The sequence below is a fragment of the Argentina silus genome (assembly GCF_951799395.1).
Source record: "Argentina silus genome assembly, chromosome: 11".
NCBI lineage: Eukaryota > Metazoa > Chordata > Actinopteri > Argentiniformes > Argentinidae > Argentina > Argentina silus.
Window position 1 is genome coordinate 9,732,342 of NC_139665.1, and position 23,025 is coordinate 9,755,366.

A 23,025-nucleotide genomic window follows, 5' to 3' on the forward strand; every position below is an offset into this window, starting at 1 on the left:
ATTACAGGACAGTAAATGTGCTTGGAGCAGTATGTAAATCGATGTCCTATGTTTTCCCCCTGGTATGGCTCCCAGCTCCAGAACCTGGGCTTCTTCCCTGTGAGAGACTTGCAGCTGAACATTGAGATCCCTGAGATGACCAAGAACGGGAACCAGCTCCTGCAGATATCAGACTTCCACATTGACCAGGTGAGGGGAGAGAACACTCCTCGACACACTCAACAACAACATTGATTTTCAGTGTATTGAGTGTCTCACTTCTAACATTGATTTTTAGTGTATTGAGTGTCTCACTTCTAATGTGTCTCCATCCATTCTCGGGTCTCCTCAGACAGACGGCACCCAATGTATAACCCCTCAACATGTGGCACAAAGCAGGGCATCACCTGAGGACCTCTCTCGCGTCTCCCGCCTGGTAAACGACGTCCACCACATCCTCACCGTCTTTTCCACACACATTGAGTAACAACTTCGCTTGTGGGCAATTTAAGTATTTTACGATGGCTAATTGTTGTTGTGTCTGGTCCTTATGCAGAACCACTCCAATACTCTGACTTTGCCAGTCCAGTGCACTGTCAACCTGGCGTCCTACAGAGAGGTCAATGTCAGAATCAGGGGGGCGTTACGGATAGATGCCCTGCATGCTGTGAGTATATCACACACAAACACACACACACACACACACACGCACGCACGTACACTTACATTTACACACCCCCCCAGCCAATTGCAAAACATTATATCCAACAGAGTGACCTTGATAAGTAACTTGGTGTTTTGTTCTTTCTCCCAGCTGAGGTTCAAGACTCTGGAACTGGTGACGAGTGCATCAGTAGAGCTACCTCCTTCCAGCCCCATGTTCCTACATGAAGAGAGGCCAGTCAGACATGTGAGTCTACAACCTTCTTACATACATACATCACCTTACTGACTCACTCTTGTCAGTTACTCAACCACAACAACCATTCTTTAACCAGTAAAATAGTAACAGTAAAATAGAAGGATGTATTGAAAAATGGGTTCATCTTTGGGCATCTGACAGTTGGAATAAATAAATTGTATAAATAATTGATGAACCGATATACTTCTAAATTTAGTTCAGTAGTTCAAGAAACTATTTATTTGTTCACTTTTTATATTACATGTACTTTACCATGAGCATTACATGTACTTTACCATGAGAATCTTTTTTCATGTCCTCCAATCAGAGGAGGGGAGGGTTGGTAGGGATTAAACATTTGAAATAACCCATTCTTTAACCCAGCAAGTGAGTTGAGAACCTTTCATCAACTGGTGAGAAATGCAATGACTGGGACTGTCCTTAATGTGTGCACTTAACTGTAGCGTACAGATATCCGAAGGAGAAATAATGTGTTAAGTTTTCCTCTGGTGAACTAAACTACACAAAAACAGACTTTGCACACCAGGGGTAGACTGTACTTGCTATGGCAATTCTGTCTAGGAGTTTGGTAGCTTGGTAGCCCAGAAAGCTGTCTTGATTCTCCCAGCCAAGGCTACTATTCCAACACACAGGACTGTGAGGTGGTGCGAAAGGACCGAAAGGACCAGCAGCAATACGTGTAGCCATGTGGTCAAATACACTGATCTCTGCTGCCATCTGTTGGCCACTATGCACAACTTTGCAGCTCTATCCACATACTGAAGCGCGGGTGTAGTATCAATTTATGTTCTCCATCGAACATGGTCTTCGGTCCAGGACTAGGCTTAATCTGGGTCTGAAACCAGCCCATAGTTCCATGGGGGAGTAGGGAGGTAGGGTTTTGAACCTGGACCTGTGGTTAAGAGTACCTTTTTCCTGTACTGAGATCAGCACACTCACTAATACATCCAGTTCCCTTCACCTTTCCTTTTGAAAAGGCTCTATAGGGAAGGAAAGCAGAAAACTGTGTTATTTCAAATGCATCATTTGGGAGCTGGAATTGATCTCCACAAGAGGAGATGTGAGATTGACGTACAGCAGGGGTGCCCAATACGTCGATTACGATCGACCGGTCGATCGCGAGAGTAGTGCGGGTCGATCGCGTGACATTAACAAAAATCACACGATTTTCTTTTTACGACGGACATTTGTGCTTCAGCACGGTACGAGGCAATTGAGCCAGTGTGAGTGCGCCACTTGACGTACAATGCGGCCAGTCTGAGATCGCTTCTCTTCTACGGGTCACATGTCATATATATATATATATAGCATTTTTTAATGTAGGTAGATCATTTTGACCTGGTCATTTTGAAAGTAGCTCGCAAGCCGAAAAAATGTGGGCACCCCTGACGTACAGTATCTTGGTTTGCACAAGAGCATAATGTGTTCTGCTCAATTGTAATGACCTACAGTTCATGTCTTCTCAAAAGCACAAGTCATGTCAGAACTCCCTGACTCTTCTGGTCAATTACTACTTGTGTGAATCTATGACAGTCACAATAATCTATTGTTTAACATACAGTACCTACTTACCAAAGCATGTCACTGAATAGGATCAGATCATGCTGTGTGTATTTATATGTATTCCCATCATGTCATGTTTTGGACTTGTTTTGTTATTTCCTCAGATAATCCTGGAGATTAGGAAAGAGGACGATTACAGAATCCCAATCTGGATTATCATTGGGAGTACGCTGGGGGGGCTCTTGCTGCTGGCCCTGCTCAGTCTAGCTCTATGGAAGGTAAGCCTGACCCCCCAGTCTGCCGTAGAAGAGTCATTATAGACAAACATCATCTTGTATCATGTATGCAATGATAGACTTATTACAGACAGTATGTCTTTGACTATGTAAACAAGCTTTGAATTTTATTGTAGAAATGTAATTCTACTTCTATGCATTTGAATACGGGATACATAATGGAAAGAATAATACTACTTCATTATATCTTACATTGCATAAATTATGGCACATTGCTCATAGCTCCAAATTCTGAACAGTATTTAGACTGGTTGATTCCCAGGGTATAGACCATTGAGCATTCTAGACATTTGAGTTTGTAGTGTGACTGCCCTCTTCTGGCCAACAGAGTAACATGATTGTTGATTGTAGCTTTGAGATTGCAGTTAACCTTTAGTTACTGAAACATCATGCAGTGAAGTTAGTTCAAATGTATTTATTTCATTCTCATAGCAGATGATAACTGACCTCTGAACTTCGTGATACATAAAATGTGTCATCCCCAATTTCTGTTGACTCTGCATGTGGTGCCCCTAGAGATACCCTTTTGGGGAGTTTTTCAATCGGACTGCAATGCCCAATTCAATTTCTGAATTAAGGGGAGAAATCAAGTTAAGTACCATCTATGAGTTTGATCTATGCTATCTATGCCTCTCAATTAGCCTCTGACTATCCATACCAGCTAATGCGGTACGTCTGTAAAAAATGTATCACGTTTTTGAGAATTTTGAGAAGGGAGAAAAACAACAAGGGTCTTCGACAGAGAGATACTATTCCGACAAATCATGAGTTTGGGTGGGTAGGGTTCAGGATGAAATAGAGGAATCAGAGGTGGGGGCTCAGAGGAATAACGACATGCATGTCCCTCCCGTTCCGTCTATAGAACACGGAACCAATTGTTGAGCAGACAGTTAGCACAGAGCATATGTCATTTGTGGGAGGCAACACGTCTAACTCGTGAAACTACCTCTCAATCTATCCTCACCTCTCTTCCTCTCCTTCCAGCTCGGTTTCTTCCAACGGCAGAAGAGGAGAGAAGAGGACGAGCAGGAAGCCAACGGGAACGGGAAGGTGGCAGAGGAGCGATAACGCAGGCTAGGGGCCTGGCTACACACATCTATCCACCCAGGGGACCCAACACTCAGGGACCATCCCACCCCCGCTCCAACACCACAGTGGTACAGTCCACACGGCTACACAAGACCGCCGGCAAAGACCAGGACCAGGACCAGCTCAGTGCACTGGATGACCCAACTGTAACCTTGATGACACATGAGATGTCGGCACTACCAAATATTAATAATTCATTGAGTTTGAAAGGGTCTCTTACAGTACCATGACCTGAGCCCAGATCCCTTGGTTCTGGTCATGTTGGAGAGCAACTATAGGCCTACCCTGCACTGTTGAGACTACTGGGCCCTCACCCTATCCTTCCATTCCACTCTCTTTGCCTGGTTACCCCCAACCACCTTCCCCTGACCTCCGCTCTGTAGCTAGGCTGTGGAACCCTTCCCCTGACAATTCATTCAATTCATTTACCTTTATAGGCTTTGTTTTGAAATACAAGAGAAACCTCAAGGTGAAGAAGGCTGCCATATTGCTAATTACTGTCTACGAGAGTCTATTCAGAGAGTTTGAAGAGAAGTAAAATGGGTGAAATAGTTGGCATTTTGTGCCAGAAAGTGGCATCATGTGCCAGAAAGTAGAACACTCGCAAAGTTTTCCGTGGATGAGTTAAGAACTGAGCTGAAAATATCTAAAGCACTAAGGACTCACAATTTCCAACATTCAAGGAACTTTCCAGATCATCTGCTTCCTAAGAACCTGTACAGAGAACCTGCTTTCTGAAAGTCCCCATAAAATAGCCCGATATCTCCTGTTGTGGAGTTTCCACGTTTCTTCTTCATCCTCTCTTATCTTTTATTCTGGGAAATAACAGAATAAAATCTTAATTATTATGCACTTTTACTTTGTAGAAATACAAACTTGAATATGTTTTGTAAATAGCCAAGTACCTTTTTATATTATGTAATCCAGTCTAATATTGTGATTTTCCCAGTATTCCCTCAAGGATTGTGGCATTACACCTGTAGCTAAAGCAACATGGCAAACTATTTGAGACAGATATTTTGTGTCTTCTGACATGCTTTTGCACCACAACAAATAGCCTTTGTAAAAGGGTATGCATTGTATATCACTCCGTCCACAGTCCATCTATTTTGAGTGTACTGTTTTCGACGGACTTATTGAGGATTTCAACAAAATGGCGGATAATCCTATGAATATGATCTCATGAAGAGACCATTGGTATTTATAGTGCTTTTATGTCCAAAGGAATAATTTACAAATGTTTGCTGTTAATTAAATACCTTTTGTTGTTATTCATGAATGTCAGTTTCCTAACCATGTTGAAGAGGTGTGAAATATTTGTAATTCATCAAGAATAAAACATGTCAAATGTGTACATCTAGAATTGTGTGAGAGCTCAACCTGTGTTTTGTGTGATTGATACACATGGCAGACAATGAGAAGAGATTGGTCCCACATCTTAAATAAATGAATGAGGCTTTCTTAAGTCCTTCAGAAGCTTTACAATTGATATATAAGCATATAAATACTGTACAGTCTAAATCATTATGCCATACATTATGTATGGTATTGTGTATTTGTTTGTAAATTATTTGTGAAGCATTCATCATCTAACTAATCTTGGCTTGATTCTCAATGTCCTTTCCTTAATTCAAATGACTACTTGTTATGACACGCCAAAATGAGTTTCCCATCAATTATCTTAATCCGCGGAGCCACATCTGGCAAAGTAGTTTTGGCAAAGCGTCACACAATAATGCTTCACACCCAAGTGGGTGCTACAGATTGGCAGTGATGAGGTGAGTTCTCCCCCTTACAATGACAAGCGCTTTGGGTGTCTTGAAAGATGCTATATAAATGCAATCAATAATAATAATAATCATAATAATAATAATATAATATAACACTAATAAAGATAATAATAATAATTATTATTATTATTATTATTATTATTATTATTATTATTATTATTATTATAAAGCACATTTAAGGAGGAAGCTACTGTACATTTCACCTGTCGAAGCCGAGCGATCACGACTGGAAGATGCAACATCTAACTAATCATGCCTTGATTCTCAATGTCCTTTCCTTATTTCAAATGACTACTTGTTATGAAACTAATATACGACCATGAAACTACTATACGCCATACAATAAACTATACAGTTACACCGAAGTTGACAACATTGTATTGCGGGTTTAAGATCGGAGAAAAACCTGGTCTCAACGAGGTTAGGCAAAGGAGAACATTGGCAGACGTACATATTTGCCCTCGCATCCCTCCAATATATGATCAACTGAGAGGTGGGCGGAGTTCCACGATTGTCGATCACGGAACACAGATCCGAGCGTCCTGATTGGCACAGCAAGCGGATGGGCGGGAGAGGAAGTAGCAAATCGGAGCGGATTTTCATCGCGCAACAACTGAAGGACAGAATGCAGGCTGCGGTCCGGAAAAGGCAAAGCAATGCAGCCCCAGCGTCAACAAACCCTAGGTTTGATTCTTTCACATGCAATTCGTATATTTTCCCGTGCTAAAGCCTAAGCAGAGCGTCATTCATGTGTTGTTATGGGGGGCGGTATCCCGCCCGTGTCTTGTTTGCTCGTCTACCATGAGTCATGTGAGCATAATAAAAAAGGAAGTTGTATGGTTCAAGGCAATAAGGCAGACAGGCACATATGGCTGGAGGCAATCATGTAGACCCGCACATAGTTTCTGTGGAAGGCCAACTCGTGCATTTGCAGCTTTTTAAATATGCAGTGAGAGTGGGACAGATAGGTGTAAGCAGATGGCTTGTAAAGCATTTGGAAGGACAGGGTGTAATATCCCACTGTGGCAGGCAAACAGCCTACAGGATAACATATGATATACTTGACATATCCCCTGTTTCTCTCTGCCCTCTTGTCCATTTCTGATGCTGTCTCCAGATGTACTGTAGACAGAGGCCAACAAAGCACAGTAAATAATAGAAGTCTGGGTCATTTCAGTGTATTTCATAGAGACCACTCTGTTCTCACATACAATGCTTTCCATTACCATGTGCTTTGTAATAGTAATCTTCAGCTGAGGAAGACTTTTGTGTGTCTGTCTCTACAGCAAACCAGGGTCGAAGGAGAAAGGGTCATCCACGAGGAGGCTACAGTTCCATGTTGACCTGTGGCTCTACTTCACAGTGCAGAACTGGGTACTGGACTTTGGAAGGCCTATCGTAATGGTAGGGACAATATGCTACAGTCATCCATTGGTAGTAAGAGACACATGAAAGTAATGTATGACTTATTATTATTATGTAATTACCATTTGGTCATTTTGGGGTAAATACTGTACCAGGTCATTTCTGTACCATAGAATATAGAGCAGCCATAATAGTTATGGTACTAGCTTTTCAGTGTAATTGCGATTCATGCAACCCTGTTCTGTAATATATGTGTACATTGATATCATACCCTCAGATTATCCTTCCTCTGGAGTGGTTCCCATTGAACAAGCCCAGTGCTGGAGACTACTTTCACATGGCTTACAATGTCATTACACCATTTCTACTGCTCAAGGTAACGTAGCAACCATCAAGAAACAATGCAGATGGATGCTTTGTTCACAATATGTGTTTGTAAGGCTTATATTTAGGGTTAAGGTTATGTCTGTGTGTGCGTGTGTGCGTGTGTGCGTGTGTGCGTGTGTGTGTGTGTGTGTGTGTGTGCGTGCGTGCGTGCGTGCGTGCGTGCGTGCGTGCGTGCGTGCGTGTGTGTGTGTCTCTTTTACCAGCTGATAGAGCGCAGTCCCAGGGCCCTGCCGCGGTCGGCGGTGTACCTCTGCATCATCACGTTCGTCATGGGTGCCAGCATCCACCTGGTTGGAGACTCTATCAACCACAGGCTGATCCTGAGTGGCTACCAGCTCCACCTATCAGTCAGAGAGAACCCCATCATCAAGGACCTCAAACCGGCCTCTCTGGTACTCTACACCTCAGAATTGTGTATCTGCAAGTGGCACCAATAGTGGTTATTTTGGTAACATGACTGTTCTTATGATAAATCTTAGACCTTGTCATCAGTATGTTTTATATTGCCTCCTTCTTGGACATGTTTAATTCTTTCTGTCCTTTAGATAGATTCTTTCGAGCTTCTTTATTACTATGATGAACAGCTGGGACATTTAATGTGGTAGGTACCAGATGCATTAGTAGGCAGTGACCTCCCTTTTGACTGATATCTGACGATGTTTACAAAAACTATTTGTCAAATGGAGTTGGCCATTGTTAGCTGTATAGCGTAGACATTTTTAACTTAGTGATTTTGTGCTTTTCCAGGTATATTCCTTTCTTCCTCATCCTCTTCCTCTACTTCACTGGCTGCTTCACTCAAGTCAAAGAAGAGAGGAGGATGCCCCTCTCTGGTTGGCTGCTTCTTGGGCCCAGTGCTCTCTACTATTGGTCAGTCCCCTCCTTAGGCTCTTTTTTTCCCCAGGTTAGACCTCAGTATTTGTTGATACTCTAGGTTCAAGTTTTCGGTTGGCACTATTGTATTGAGGGATTGTATAAGATAGTTCCCCTTCCTCTTTTTGTGATTGTTGACGAATATACGGGTCATGTGTAACAGTACATGTATAACTGTAAGTACTTATTTCACTTTTATTATTATAAGCTTTATTTAGTCAGGGGACCTGACTGAGACCAGAGTCTCCCTTGATTACAGAGATCAACTGAAAAATAAACAGAATAAAAGAACCAGTTAAAAACAATACAATATAACAATTAACATGAATACACTCACCACAAGAACAGTCCTCCCAAGACAGATCCTTCACTAAAAGCTTGACATGAAATGCAGGTACGTGCCAGTGTCCAGTTTTAACCGGAGAGCAGAGTGACAGCCCACGTCTAGTGGTTTGAGAACTGAGGCTGTCGTGTGCATGTCAATTGTCACCGTAGTCGAGGACCGGGAGGAGAGCTCAATTCTCTTGAGAGCTCAGAAGAGTACCATAAATTAGCTCTCTCCTTGATTCTCAACCTTTTAACTGGAGCTTTCATATCTGCCACAGAAATAAACAGTAGAGGAAAAATAATTGAATGCTAATTCAATATTAACAGTGTCAGGTTTACTCATTCATGTTTAAGCTTATCTGATAAGTGATCTGATCGCCAATTAATTGATTTGGTTAGCCATGTCTCTGTCAAAATAAAAACATTCAGGTTTGCCTGAAGTGATGCAAATGCTAATCAAGTCCATTGTAGAAACCAGGTCCCTCACTTTCAAGTGCAACAATCCAAGCCTGTGCCGTGATTAGAGATTAAATGGTGTCTCTAAAACGTGTAACTCCCCACTGGTATTTGTTTCTGTACTAACTCGGATTGGTACCAATAATACTGTAGGTTGGTAACAGACACACCATTTGGTCTGTGTCTTGACGAGGGATCTGATTATGTTAAGAGAGAATGAGAGTTACATTTTTGGGGCTTTTTTAAAGCATACATACAACCAGTTTTGTCTGTATCTGCATTAGCTGATTAGACATTAATATCAAAACATTGACAACCGTTCAACAATGCAAAAACAGATTAGTTCACTCAGTGTTGTGAGTCTTTTGCTCTTGTACCATATGACAATATTGGACTGTAGTCCTCACACCTCCACCTCTCACCCGCTCAGGTACCTGGTAACTGAGGGCCAGATCTTCGAACTCTTCCTCCTCACCTTCCTCAGCATGGTTGCCATGGTGATGCACCAGCGGCGTAAAGGCTTGAGCTCGGACAGCAATGGACAGTTTCTGTTGTACAGCTTCTCAGTTACGATGGGTCTGGTGGTGGTATGGGTGGCCTACCTGTGGAACGACCCAGTCCTGCGTAACAAGTACCCAGGTCTCCTCTACGTACCAGAGCCTTGGTCCTACTACACCTTACACATCAAGGACAGCCACTGATGGGTACCAGGTGAGTAGCATGGAGCACAGTGAGTTTGTGCCAGTCTGAGTGCTACACTATTAATGATTAATCCACCCGTATCTGTGCTTGATATCCAAAGCATAGTGGACCTTGCCCAAGTGTGTGTGAAATTAAGATTCAACCAAAGACATTGTCTACTTATAGTAGCAGAGGTCTTCTCCAGTTGTTCAAGTTGATTGACATGTATGTATTGAAGTCCCTGGTAGCCTCATCATCTCTGTTTCTTAGGTCAGAAAATGGCGTCAACCCTGTGGAATGTGTCAACCCTCTGGAATGGCGTAGTGACATCATCAGCGAGCCCCGGCCGTAGTGTGGAACCTAGCACAAAGTTGTGGTGTATTCTGGGATATCCCCTGTTTATTCCCTTTCTCTACCACTGTTTCCCCACCTGTCAATAAGGCGACTAGAGACCCATGTGATGTTACAGTGGTCATGTAAAGCGTGTACAAAAGACAAACTTTGCATCATAATGTACGGTCAGCGTTAAGATACTTGAACATCTTTGTGATACTTGATATGAGTTGTAAGACATTTTGTATACTTGTTTTTTTTCTTTTGTTTTAAATAAATCTTATCTATTCCCCTCACATGTTGTTTTTTATGAAAATACATGGATGGACTGGGAGATAACAAGGGCCATCTAGTGGCAATGTGACATTAAAGCCAAAATGAAAATGAATGACTCACACTGCTATCACAGTCCTCGGTAATGTCCCGTAGGCACAGATGGGGGAAAACATTAAGATATAGTATAGAAAACAAAATAATGGTATACAGTACTTGTGCAGGACCAGGCAGTATGCCCTAAGTTTCAATAAATGTCTCTGTTTCTAGCCTTCTGAATATTACACTATCATCATCCCAACTGTGTCAGCATTGAATTTTGATTGGATATGGTAAATGATGCGTCTAATCCATGTAAATAGATACTTATTATAAGAATTTCCGGTTGATTCCATGCCATGTAACTTCCCGACGAAGTATAAAAGCACAAAATGCATTTCACTGTGTATACAGTGTGTATATACTGAGTAGACAGTAAGTTCCAGCTACTTTGGTTGTCATAACAGGCAACAGATACTGTTCTCAATGTAATTATCATCTCAACTGTTTCATATAGGAGAAAGGGAGAGGATAAGATGACACTGTGGATCCAGTATCTCTGTTTCCACAGCAACGGGCATTAAATTACGTATGCCTCATGTTGGACTTTAGAACCTGTAGGTGTGTCAGAGTGACATTACAGGAAGAAAGAGAGAGACACTACTGTCGACATGGTAAGAGAAGTAGTTCCTATTTTGGGATTTTGAATTCCTCAATGTTACTAGACCATTTCTGGACGTCTGCATGTCATGTAATGTTGTTCTCTTGTCTTTTTTCAGGCGAAATTCCTTTCCCAAACTCAAATTAACGGTAAAGTTGTTTAAAAGTGTATGTGTCTATTTAGTGTTTGTGGCTGTGGGATACATTGAGTCAACAGGAAATGTTTCAAATTCAGTTTAAATGAAGTTTAAATTTAACATATAAGTGTAATGTTTTAGAGCTTTAACTCTGAGAGTGAAAGAAATATTCTGAGAATACATTTTGGAATGATAATCTACTGTATAATAGGAATCTATTTTAGGGGCAAAGTTTTATCCTTCACATTCCCTTCCGGTTGTGAGAAGATGCATTATTTAATGAATGATTGCACAATTTTTATTGCAATACAGTAGTGTCTTACAATATTTAATATTGCAAATGAAAATGCATAAAGGCTTGAAATTGATATAATTTGTCCTCTGCAAAAATAAACGGATGACTGACAGACCTAGTAATAGTTAGATGAGATACAGTACATGACTACATAAAAAGCTCTGTTTAGAAATCAAACCTAGTTTGTTTTCAAACCTAGCATTTACATAGGTTACATTAGCCTTTAATTATGGTCACTATCACTTTAATATTTGTTAGATAATGGGTTTGTTATTCAAGTGATAGTGAAGTATATATCTATAGAATAGAAATTCCAATTTTCAAATTAAATGTATTTGCAGTCACATTAACTGACATATTGATACTCTGCATTTATTACAGAATTTAAGGAGTGTTTCTCCCTGTATGACAAGAAGCGTAAGGGGAAGATCGAAGTTAAGGACCTGATCACTGTCATGCGCTGTCTGGGGACCAGCCCCACTCACAGTGAGGTGGACCGACACCTACAGGTCCACAAAATAGGTATGGCTGAGTTCCAAACCCACTCCTAGCCCTTACACCCTACCCTGCAGTTCCACAAGGTACTGCACAGAAAGGTTTCCCACCGACCCCTAGCCCCCACCCACTACTGCATATGGGTACCGCCTATAATTTGAGACGATTTGACAGGTGAAAGCAATATGGCCAACATTCATTCTACCCAGTCAACTAAAAGGAAATGTGAATCAATTGCCATATTCTTTAGACCTATCCAATCCCCTTAATTCAATTGGAGTGCCTATGGTAGGGATTAGAGGCCGATTTTGGTATTCAGCCTTCGTATACGACATCAAATTAGTTTTAAGTGGCTTCCTGTACCCAGTCTGAAAAAATATATAGATGAAAACAAAATGGGGTGAGTGACAATCAGTAATTGGTTTTCTCCTGTCCAAAATAGGCTTCCTTTTCTTTTTCCTTCATCTATACTGATGACAAATAATTGGAAATTGGCGCTGCCCTGCGGCACGCACATGACAGCTCTGTCTGTTTATTTGGTAGTTAATGTCTTGTTTTTTAGGTTTATTTTTAATGTATTTTTAAACGAGGCATCATCGTGATGATTTATAATATCTGCCATCATCTGTAAACTGGGATTTTCGCTGCTGATTTTATGGATTATTCAACCTTTCCCAAGTAGCGAGTCATACATTACCTACGGGAGGTAGGTGTTACTCCCGCTGGCTCAACCAGCACCTGGTTGCCTTTGGAGACCGACACCTGACTTCCCGGAGGAATGCCTACGGACAACGGAGCGGCCCGGCCTGCCCACACGCACCAGGAAGCGGGGTACAAGGGGTGGAAATCGGCGTCGGGGGCGTGCGTGTGTTTGTACATAAACAGCAAATGGAGCCAAAACTATATGGTGAGACACACCACAAGTACACCTAACATAGAACTACAAAGCTAAAGTGGAGCAGCTACTCAAGACCAACGACGCAAGGGAGGCATGGCACGGAATAAAGACAATGGTTGGCCTGAACTCACAGTGGACCAACTCTGCACAGACAGTAAAGTTTGCCAATGACTAAAATAGTTTTTTTGCACGTTATGAGACTGACAGACCATCCCAATTCGAGCCCAAGGGGGACTGGAGAGAGAGTGGCACACCAATACGTGTAACATCGAAGGAAGTAAGGCACACCCTCTCCCAGATAAATACTAGGAAATCCATCGGTCCTGATGGAATGGATGGGAATACACTACAGAAGTGTTGTGAGCAGTTGAGCCCTGTATTCACTAAACTCTTTCAAGCATCACTGGATTCACAAATAATGTCTAAAATAATCCCACTACCTAAAAACACCCTCTGAATTAAATGATTTTAGACCGGTAGCTTTAACTTAAGTAATTATGAAATGTCTTGAGCAAATTGTTTTCTCACTTAAAGTCTGAAACCAATGGTCAGATGGACGCTCTACAATTTGCATCTTGAGCAAAAAGGGGTGTGGAGGATGCAACAGTAACACTTTTGAACCAAGTTTACAAACACTTGGAAACCCCATCATCTTATGTGCGCATACTGTTTGCTGATTTCTCATCTGCCTTTAATACTGTCCAGGTAGATGTATTGACAGTGAAGCTGGGTAGCATGGGAGTAAATCATACCCTCATAAGATGGATATATAACTTCCTTATTGAAAGGCAACAGTATGTCCATGTCCATGGAGGACTGTCATCAGCACTCAGACTGGGGTACCACAAGGTTGTGTCCTTTCACCTTTGCTGTTCACATTGTACACCAATGACTGTATTAGTCATCAGGATAATTGTACAATGATAACAATTTGCAGATGATGTGGCTCTGATAGGCCTTTTAACCGATGATGAGACCAACTGAGAATAACCACTTCTACAACTGGTGCTTATATAACTCATTGATCTTAAACACAAGAAAACTAAAGAAATGATCATTGATTTCAGAAAAAAACTGTCTGTCCCCGGTAATTATGAACAACACAACGATTGAAAGCATACAGTAGTACAAGTACCTGGGCACTATCATTGGGCATTGTCTGGACAAAATAAGGACAAACTAGACAGGGTTGTTAAACTGGGTGGCAAGATAACTGGGGAACCAATGTGTGGTATTACTTACATGACAGACCAGTACGCTACGAATTTAGCTCATAAGATCATAGCAGATCCACTGCACCCTCTATGGTCTGAATATGTCCTGCTACCTTCAGGGCCAAGGTATAGCATGCCCAGGATGAGGACGCAGCTTATCAACAAGCTTTGACTACATGATCTCCCAAATGATGCCTTTTATGATGATTTTATGATGTTTTTTACAATGCTTATGTTATATGTTTGATGTCTTGATGTTTTAGGCTCTTAGTGCAAAGCGAATTCCCCATAGGGGCAATAAAGGCCTCATTCATTCAACGATTATAAGGAACAGCTAGGGGTTGATTTGGTGTAATTAGAATATTTGCTTTTGATGAACACATTAGTTGATGCTAAGAAAATGACTTAGTCATAATTAATTAATTTAACTTATTTTAATTTAGCTCTCCATAATTGCTTCACAAAACTTTTTATCTTGGGAGAAGTACTTGAGAATAATGAATTGATTAAAGTGTATTTGGTTCAAACCCAACCTATTCTGTCATCCTCAACATTTCCCTCTCAGTCTGTGGCTGGCTCAATCTGTGGCTAGCCCTCATTTCATGGTTGGGGTGCTCAGACTGACGTCATTCCATCTCTTTCTGAAAGTGTGTCCTCACTTACTGCAAACCTAATTGCTGTGTGAAGGTCTCTCTTTATGAGAAACAGATTTTAGAACACTTGTCAAGACCAACATCTTTATACATAATCACCTCATTGAACAGGGTTTGATACTGCCAGATGAACCTAACCCTAAACCCAACCCTCTCCCTAACCCTAGCAAATTATTGCATGTCCACAGAGTTGCAGTTGATAATTTGTTGATTATTTGAGATCATATAGAGGACTATTCATTAAGTGAATCCCCTGTCCATAGTATATACTATAGGTTTATTCTTTTGAATAGACAGAATGATGTGTTGTTGTCCAGATGGGTGTTGTTAATTGCAACTATATGGATGTCCTTGTCCAGATAAGAAGGGCGAGCTGGACTTCTCCACCTTCCTGACCATGATGCACCGTCAGATACAGCAGGAGGACCCCAAGGCAGAGATCCTGGAGGCCATGAGGATGACAGACAAACAGAAGAAGGGCTACATCTTGGCATCAGAGCTACGGGCCAAGCTTATGAATCTAGGAGAGAAGCTCACAAATAAAGAGGGTAGGTTTGAAACCACTCAATGTCTTCATGTGGCCTCATGGCAGTGGATGCTGGTCACTGGAGAGTGTATGCTTATATTCTAGCCCAGCATTAACACACCTGAAACAAAAGCTGGTGCCCCTGTAGCTCTCTGAATGTCATTCTTCTTCCAATAATTGGAAACATTGTTATTTGCATGTCATCATCCAGTGTTTTCCGACACCATTTTACCCTTACTTTACAGTGGATGAGCTGTTCAAAGAGGCTAATGTCAAGTCAAATGGAAAAGTGCATTACGAGGAGTTTACCAGGATAGTGACACTACCACCCGTTGATTACTGAGAAGCAGGAGATGAGAGGTTCTTCATGAGAGGGAGGCATCACCAATGAGAAGACTCTGCAAAGGATGCACTTAACCTAATTGATTTACCTCCATTAACTTAATTTATGTATCATCTAATCTTCTGTTATTTGTACATCCACTCATTGACAAGGTCATTTATATGTGTGTTTGATAGTTACCTTACCACAGACCTTGATAGGCTTGACTGGATGACAGTATTTTCGAAATGGAGGATTCTACTGTCTGTATTCAAAATGATCCCCTTTGATTAATATAATTGTGTTAAAATGTGGTTCAGAGCTCTTGTAGAGTTGATGTAAATGTAATCTATTTTACATTACCTGATTAGTAACACTTTATAATAACTTTCATTTAGAAACCTTTTATGAACAATAAACAACGGGGTTGATGAAAACAAGTATTGTGATTGGCCGAGAGGTATTCGAAGCAACCACGATAATGTCACGGTTAAATCACCTGTTAAGATGTTCCTACGCAGCAATAGATTTGTGTATCATGTTGTCTTGACAACGTCTGAAGTTTTGGGAAATATACAGTGCCCTGCGTAAGTAATGGGACAGTGAAGCATGTTTTCTTCTTTTGTCTCTACACTCTAATAGTTTGGATTTTCGATCAAACAAGTATTATGAGGTTAAAATAGAGATACAAGTCTGTATTGCAGCCATCTTCAGTTATTGTTTGTTTTGAGGTCTTTTTGCCTAAAATCTTATCAGGAAATGAAGTTTATAAGAGTAATATTATTAATTATTTAGAAATGGTTAATACAGTTATTATAAACTGTTACCAAATGAAGTAAGGACTTCAAGTATCACTACGAATAAAAACATTTTCTGCTCCCTGATATTCTCCTCACTATCATGTGTATACATGTTTCATAATCATCAATACATGTCAACCCATTCTATTTAGTGGAGGAAAACTCTCTAGCAAAGATTGATTGGTTGAATCCTATTGAGCAATACCAATTACGCATAAATTACGCACTGATTACTGCACGCAGATACCAAGTTAATTTGGCCCCAAGCGATTTATTTTGTCATAGCTAAAGCCAGGGTGTTTCATAGGCTTATCTTATGGTCAAAAGTCTAGAATAATTTACTTTTTAAGAATTATTACAATGATGTTGAAGATGAAGATGTTCTTCTTTTCTTTTTTTTCTTCTTTTTTTTCTTTTTTTTAACATTTCTAGAAATAGATGGTCGATGGACCATACATCAATGTTTGGAGAATGTTGATGTAAACGGCCAGTAGCCTATCCCGTACACTTCCTAACGGTAGGCATACAGCGTTGCACATGCAGTCTATTGTTTTTTCACAGTCAAATCCTACTGAGGAATACAGAGGACATGGGAAATGGGTGGTGCCACACTGTCCCTGTCGTGTGACATTTGTGTTGTGGGAATATCAAACATTCCATCTTCAATATGACTGAGGAATAGTGCGTCTTTACGCATACAGCACATCTTTCAATCATCTTGCTTCCAACGACGCGAATATTAAGCCTACGTCTGCTCCAGGCTACATACAAAATTGACACCATTTTGAGCGTCTATCTGGCAGGCTAAGGCTTTTAAATGAATTGCGAATAGTCCAAATGATTCTATTACCTTGATATATTATTCGACCAAAGTGCTTACAAACATTTTATTACAGTATATACGTTTATTTTACATACATCGTGATGACCATTTACATTCCAATTTACATACAGATATTGGGGTGTACACAGTTTACTACCACAACACAACACATATTTACAACATGTTTGTAATTGGTTTCCATTGTTTCATTGTGTATTGTCTTTCAATGCTGCTCAATTGCCACATGACTATGCATAATGAGCAATGTGTGTTGTAAATGTGTGCGCCTTTGTGAACAAGAGTTGAAACGTATAGCCTCCCGATCAAGACTACAAGTTTTTCTTTGACTTCACAAAAAGAGGAAGATATTTAGTTTGATCTTGTTATCAACAAGTAGTTATATACCACTGTGCGTAAAGGTTACCAAAACCCATCAACAATATAGGCTACTAATTCCAATTTTATTTGCACGGCCACAAATATAGGTTACCGCCTTTCCGCTATATAATGCACTGTTTGGCTTGCTACACATTGCAAGTCTTTGATACCAAACGTTACTTTGGGTAATGGGATAATAGCCCGTGGGTGATGGCTGAATTCAATAATGATGCGCGCATAATGTGTGAAACATTCAATGTACCTGTGTTCAACTCGTTTAAAGTTCCTGGTAGCCTACACGGTGTGGGCTAATTGCGAAATCCGTTGGATTTTACACAGTTAATGTGGCTTCTGTCGTGATGCACTTCGGAACATCATCAGGTGTCAGGAATGATACTCGAGTCGGGCAAACCCTGTCTGTCGATAACGGATAGTCGGCATTGTTCGGTGTCTATAACATTTAAAGCAATAACCCCCTGGGTGTCATCGGGTTTGAATGCGCCCGAAAGAGTGCGTATTGCACAGGCCTTCGAAATACCTGGTAAGGAAATTCTCCAAAACAAATCTTTGAGCATCTTTCTGAACTCGCGGCGCATCAGGCAATACAGCACTGGGTTCAAACAGCTATTGGCGTGCGCGAGGCAGACAGTAACTGGAAACACATAAGTGTGAACCATGTAGTATGACTTATCCCAGTTGACCGCGTTGAATTTGACCAGGACTCCCCAGAATGTGATGGCGTGATTTGGCATCCAACAAAGAAAGAACGATAAGACCACGATGGTGACGGATTTGGTCACTCTCGACCTCCGTTTCGGGTGTTTATTGTTGTTCATGCTCCTCAGACGGATAAACCGGAGGAGCATCAGGTAACAGACTGAAACTATTAGCATAGGTATAACGAAAGCTATGAGGATTTTTTGGAGATGGTAGATCGCTAGCCAAGAATGTTTATCATGTCCCTCTGGGACAGGGAACTTGAGAAGGCAGAGTTTTTCCCCTGCCACGACAGTCACCGAGGAGAAAATGCTCGTGGGCGCGGTGGCTACAGTCGCCGAGACCCAGAGCACAGCGCAGACCCATTTCACTGAACACGACCTCTGTCTCGACCGGTTCTTTAGAGCTGAGGCGACGGACCAGTAGCGGGTCACGCTCATCGCAGTCAAAAAGAACACGCTCGCGTACATGTTCATAACGGTGACGGACAGGATGATTTTGCACATGGCGTCTCCAAACGGCCAGCTGAAGTCCAGAGCGGTGTCTACTGCCCAGAACGGCAAAGTCAACACAAACTGAAAGTCCGTCACGGCCAGGTTGATGATAAAAAAGTTAATACTTGATTTCTTTCGGCCCTGTCTCAATCTCATTAGAAAAAATACTAACAAATTTCCTACTAGCCCCACTGCGCACACCACGGAGTACACAATAGAGATGATTATCCGGAGAATCGGGCTACCGTCCGCAGTCACATCAATATCCTCCAGGCTGCTGAATTTGTCCTCTTCCATCGAAGTCCTATTCAGTATCCCGCTCCCGCTATGGTTGAACATTTCTCCCATCCTCACGGATAAGAAAGCAACAGCAGGTGCCTCGACTAGCACCAGGTCGTAGTCCAATGGCGTATCAAAACCAGAAGAGAGAACTCCATGCAAATAAATGCTTCTTTAACTGTTCATTGCATAGAATTTGAATGTTACCATTTGCATGAGCGGTCTCCAGTTTGAAACGCAATACTGACAAATGTTTGTATTGATCCAGGCTTTATACAGGTGCGCGTTCGGAGAGCCCTCCCCTGCGAGGATTAAGTACGGCAAGAAACCAGTCGCGCGAGCGCATAAACTATATCGACCGGCAGTGTTGACAGGCAGGTTGACGGGCGCGCAAATTAAAGGGCTGTTCCGGGATTTTTTTAACCATATATATTCAATTTACCAGCAGTGCTGTCGATCGATGGGTACTATTTTGGAATGTGTCTGTACTGTCACTAATATGGAGTGCCCTTCAGCCGAAAGTATTTTCCTCATGAGCCACAATGCAGTAGGCAAGTAGACGGGGCTACAAGTTCAGTCTGTTCAAAAAGCACCCAAATAAACTCCACATGACACGTATAACTAAGTGGTCGTCCATCGAAGCTAATTAAATAAAAAAAATGTTTTGAAATTAAGGTTCAATCCATCACTTTGTTTTGGGACTACTTTTTCTGTCGAAGTAGCATTACTGTGTCCCTCCGTACAGCAGTTGCGGAGCAATACGCTGTATCATAATTAGAATTATTTTATTTGGCCAAGTATATTTGCACCTACAGGAAATTGACTTGGTGAGGTTGGTGCATGGGACATAAAAACCACTAGCAAATATTGTAGCTACACTCTCACGCCATGTGCGCACAGTCTGAAAAAATGATTGCGATCTGGCAAAAAAAACCTGTGATTGTTTTCCGCCTGTTAAAATGCTGTGGTGAGTGGGAGCTCCAGCTGGGTGGTTTCAGGTTCACTGCACTCTGTGTCATTCAAACAATTGACTGGCTGCAAGTCCAAAATACGGTTTGAGTAAAAACTAACGTTGTTAGGCTAACCAGTGCTGTTTGTGTTGTTGACAGTTATCTTATAATATCACAAATTAGTTTCTAAACGGACTTCCGCAGTGCATTTTAATGCACGTATCGGATTTTTCCTACATATGTGGAATCCGGAACGCAATGCAGACGCAACGTGCAATACGGTTGAGGCCCGGAGGAAGTCCATTGGTTTCAATGGGATGCGGTGCGCACCATTGCGACTCGGAATTTGCACGAGTCTGTGTTGCGTTCCGGATTATGTCGGAAAAATCCTCAGTACTCTGGCGGAAGTCAATTTAAAAATGACTTCCTGATATTATTACTCCTGTCTCGAACAAGAGATCCGAAACCAGGAATACTGAACGCTAGGAACATTACTGGGACGTATGACACGAAGGTACAAAGACGAACTGGCACAGAGACATGGGGAACACACAGACTAAATACACAGGGAAGGATGATGAGGGACAGATTAAACCAATCAGGGTAGACAATCACACAGGCGGGAAACACACAAGGGCAGGTGGTGAAGTGTCTGAAACGAGAGACAAGGTGAGGAACACAAAAATAAACAGGAAACAATAAATGAATAATATGAAACAAAGACAAACATAAACCAAGGAACTGGACGAGACGTGACAGGCTTTGATGTAAAATAATATTTTTTGAGTCTGTGTCTCTTTATTACACTCTTACACTCTTTATGAGTGTTAACTGCCAATATTTATTTTGCATTAAAAGAGTCAGAGACATGCATATAGGCAACATTGCATTGCAACATTGAGTGTTGAAATGTTGATATCCCTCCCCCCCCCCCCCCCCCCCCCCCCCCCACACACACACAAATGCGTTATCTTCTTGGGTAATCCTAATCACTGCTTAATTTTCATTCAAGGAAAACTGGGTATCTAAGGGTTAAAGGACGGTATGTTATGTTATGTTCTATTTTCTTTATGTTGCAAATGGATAAAGCGTTTTGAAATTAAATTCTGGATGTTATGGATATGTAAATTCAGTTATGGATCAATGCTCGTACATCCTCCTTTAGGCCTAATGCATTTTGAACTGATTTTCGAGTGTATTAGGAGGGATATTATTTCTCATTCATTCGTTTGCTGTATCCCTCAGTGATGCAGACCATAAGTCAACGATGCAGACACGTGCGCCAAGCGACCTCATTCTTACGCTAGAGGGGGCAACGAGACGGACATTGGTCAAAGACTAGGGTAGGTTACGCACTGGCCCTCTGCTTTCACTACTTGAATATATTATGTTTTCAGTAGGCCAGAGTAACGGCATTAAATATTGAATATGTTAAATATTCTGTTAAATATTTAATATATTGATCACAATTTCAGAATAATTAAAAAACCAAACATATCAGAAATCAAGAAATCAAAAACCAAACATATCAACTGTAACATATTATATTTAACAGACGTCTTTTAAAATAATGCTGTTACTCTCTCACCTTGACATTTACGCTTTTGATGCTCCTCATAGTGACAGCTCTTGCGCGTCCATGTTAGTTTTACATAGACATAGGCTCTTTAGAATTCCTTCTGAATTAAATACATGTTTCATCCTATTACAGATGATTATGTTGATTTCACAGCCACATTAATTCAATTTATGAATGTTTTGATATAGTATAATACCATAACACTATATTAACATTGTCTCACTTTCATTCCAACAGGCAACCCAAGTCATTAAAAGCAATTTCCCTGTGCTTGCCTACTACTGAAAGACATTCCCTTTCTCAACAGTCCACCCACTAAACTTCATCGGGGAGGGCGGTTCTTTAGCAAAGTTTGGCTTAAGGAAAGTTTTTAACTGTCATGGGCCGTTGTTGGAGGAGACCGATGGCAGAAAGTGGGGATAGCGTCGAGTCAGCAAACATCAATACTACAGTTTAACATTTCTGGAATGTAAAAAACGCATTTGAGAAGTGCTTCCCTGGGGATAGATGCAATGTTTGAAAGTAACACAATTTAAATCATGCTTTATCGTGAAGCTTGAAGTTAAAAAGGTTTTAACCGGACAACATTGTCCCGTTCATTATGGAAACTATTTGAGATGACTGTCGGTACTGTGTGGGGAAGGCATAAGTAAATGTTTCCTTTATTTACGTTCCAACAAAATGATTTTCTTGGACTGCGGATTCAACGTTCTCGGGCAAACTTTCTCTCCCACTCACTTTTTGGTTGCAGCGGGGGTTTTAGCAATGCTTGAAAACAGCAAAGCTTTTGGATTTGAACAAGAGTCAGGTAAGTCAGCTTCTTAAAATGAATGAAATTGAATTGTCCTTTTGTCATCGCTGTGCAAATGTCAACAATGTCAAATGTTTCAGAGCAATTCTCCGTCTGTGTAGCCTAGTTTCAAATCTGATCAATAAGCTCTCATGCCGAATTGCTCTCATGCTGAACTGGGAGTGGACTTGGTACATGCAAGAACAATTTCACACTTCAGGGTACCAATTTATTTTGCTGCCTATTGACTGCTGCGCCGAAACAGTTATGTTTGTGTCCGCCCTAACACTCAAAACAATTGTGATTTATAACCAGCCCATTGTATACACCGTTATCGTTATCTGTTTTCAAGAGCTGCTACATATTGTTGATTGGTTCAGGTCATGCATAAAGAAACGATGCTATAGTGTGGTACACTAAATTAGAGTACCGTACTACGATGATGACGCTATTTGGACCTGGTGTAGAAACATCAGTATCTGTATCTCCACGTATCAGTGATATATCTAGTCATTAGCAAAATGCGCGAATAACAGGTTTGATTTATTCAGTTCTGAGAATTTACAGTAGCCTACCTTCATGAGCTCAATAACTAATATTCTGGTATCCTTAACCCGATTTTTAACTTTGGACTCTGGACTGAAGTGGCTCATAAAAACAGGATTTAGAAAAGTTTTAATGCACAACATCTAACGAGTAAGC

The 23,025-nt window shown here is 41.1% G+C and overlaps 5 protein-coding genes across 5 annotated transcripts in view; 4 read left to right on the plus strand and 1 right to left on the minus strand.

The window, feature by feature from the left end:
• Positions 1-5,193, plus strand: part of LOC310811908 (integrin alpha-11-like) — a 45,314-nt gene extending 40,121 nt beyond the window's left edge. Inside the window, exons 25-30 of the mRNA XM_083680252.1 lie at positions 76-189; positions 332-415; positions 536-646; positions 794-889; positions 2,569-2,682; positions 3,685-5,193. Of these exons, the coding sequence (XP_083536378.1) occupies positions 76-189; positions 332-415; positions 536-646; positions 794-889; positions 2,569-2,682; positions 3,685-3,768 (603 nt within the window). The 3' untranslated portion in view covers positions 3,769-5,193. The remainder of the gene's footprint in view (positions 1-75; positions 190-331; positions 416-535; positions 647-793; positions 890-2,568; positions 2,683-3,684) is intronic.
• Positions 5,194-6,185: 992 nt separating this feature from the next.
• cln6a (CLN6 transmembrane ER protein a) lies at positions 6,186-10,288 on the plus strand. Its single transcript, XM_083679942.1, has 8 exons — positions 6,186-6,263; positions 6,866-6,983; positions 7,222-7,320; positions 7,535-7,723; positions 7,877-7,932; positions 8,079-8,201; positions 9,418-9,698; positions 9,939-10,288. The coding sequence occupies exons 1-7, from the start codon at positions 6,205-6,207 to the stop codon at positions 9,686-9,688; spliced, it is 915 nt and encodes a 304-aa protein (XP_083536068.1). The 5' UTR covers positions 6,186-6,204; the 3' UTR covers positions 9,689-9,698; positions 9,939-10,288.
• Positions 10,289-11,782: 1,494 nt separating this feature from the next.
• On the plus strand, positions 11,783-15,656 carry calml4a (calmodulin-like 4a; the record flags this gene model as incomplete). Its single annotated transcript, XM_083680582.1, has 3 exons — positions 11,783-11,927; positions 15,025-15,213; positions 15,437-15,656. Coding segments are annotated over 3 exons (432 nt in total), but the record flags the coding sequence as incomplete, so codon positions are not given.
• A 2,235-nt stretch (positions 15,657-17,891) lies between these two features.
• On the minus strand, positions 17,892-19,073 carry rxfp3.3a2 (relaxin family peptide receptor 3.3a2; the record flags this gene model as incomplete). The annotated part of the gene is made up of 1 exon (XM_083680583.1): positions 17,892-19,073. One exon carries the CDS (start codon positions 19,071-19,073, stop codon positions 17,892-17,894), a length of 1,182 nt encoding a protein of 393 aa, XP_083536709.1.
• Positions 19,074-22,214: 3,141 nt separating this feature from the next.
• adamts7 (a disintegrin-like and metallopeptidase (reprolysin type) with thrombospondin type 1 motif, 7) overlaps positions 22,215-23,025 on the plus strand; it is a gene marked incomplete at its 5' end in the record, with an annotated part of 85,287 nt that continues 84,476 nt past the window's right edge. Inside the window, one exon of the mRNA XM_083680584.1 lies at positions 22,215-22,341. Coding sequence (XP_083536710.1) covers positions 22,215-22,341 — 127 coding nt within the window. The remainder of the gene's footprint in view (positions 22,342-23,025) is intronic.

Bases quoted from the DNA above. Each gene is read 5' to 3' on its own strand.
- cln6a (XM_083679942.1), top strand. From the start codon at position 6,205: ATGCAGGCTGCGGTCCGGAAAAGGCAAAGCAATGCAGCCCCAGCGTCA. The intron at 6,264-6,865 runs GTTTGATTCTTT...CTGTCTCTACAG, and splicing joins CCAGCGTCAACAAACCCTAG to CAAACCAGGGTCGAAGGAGA. The intron at 8,202-9,417 runs GTCAGTCCCCTC...TCACCCGCTCAG, and splicing joins CCCAGTGCTCTCTACTATTG to GTACCTGGTAACTGAGGGCC.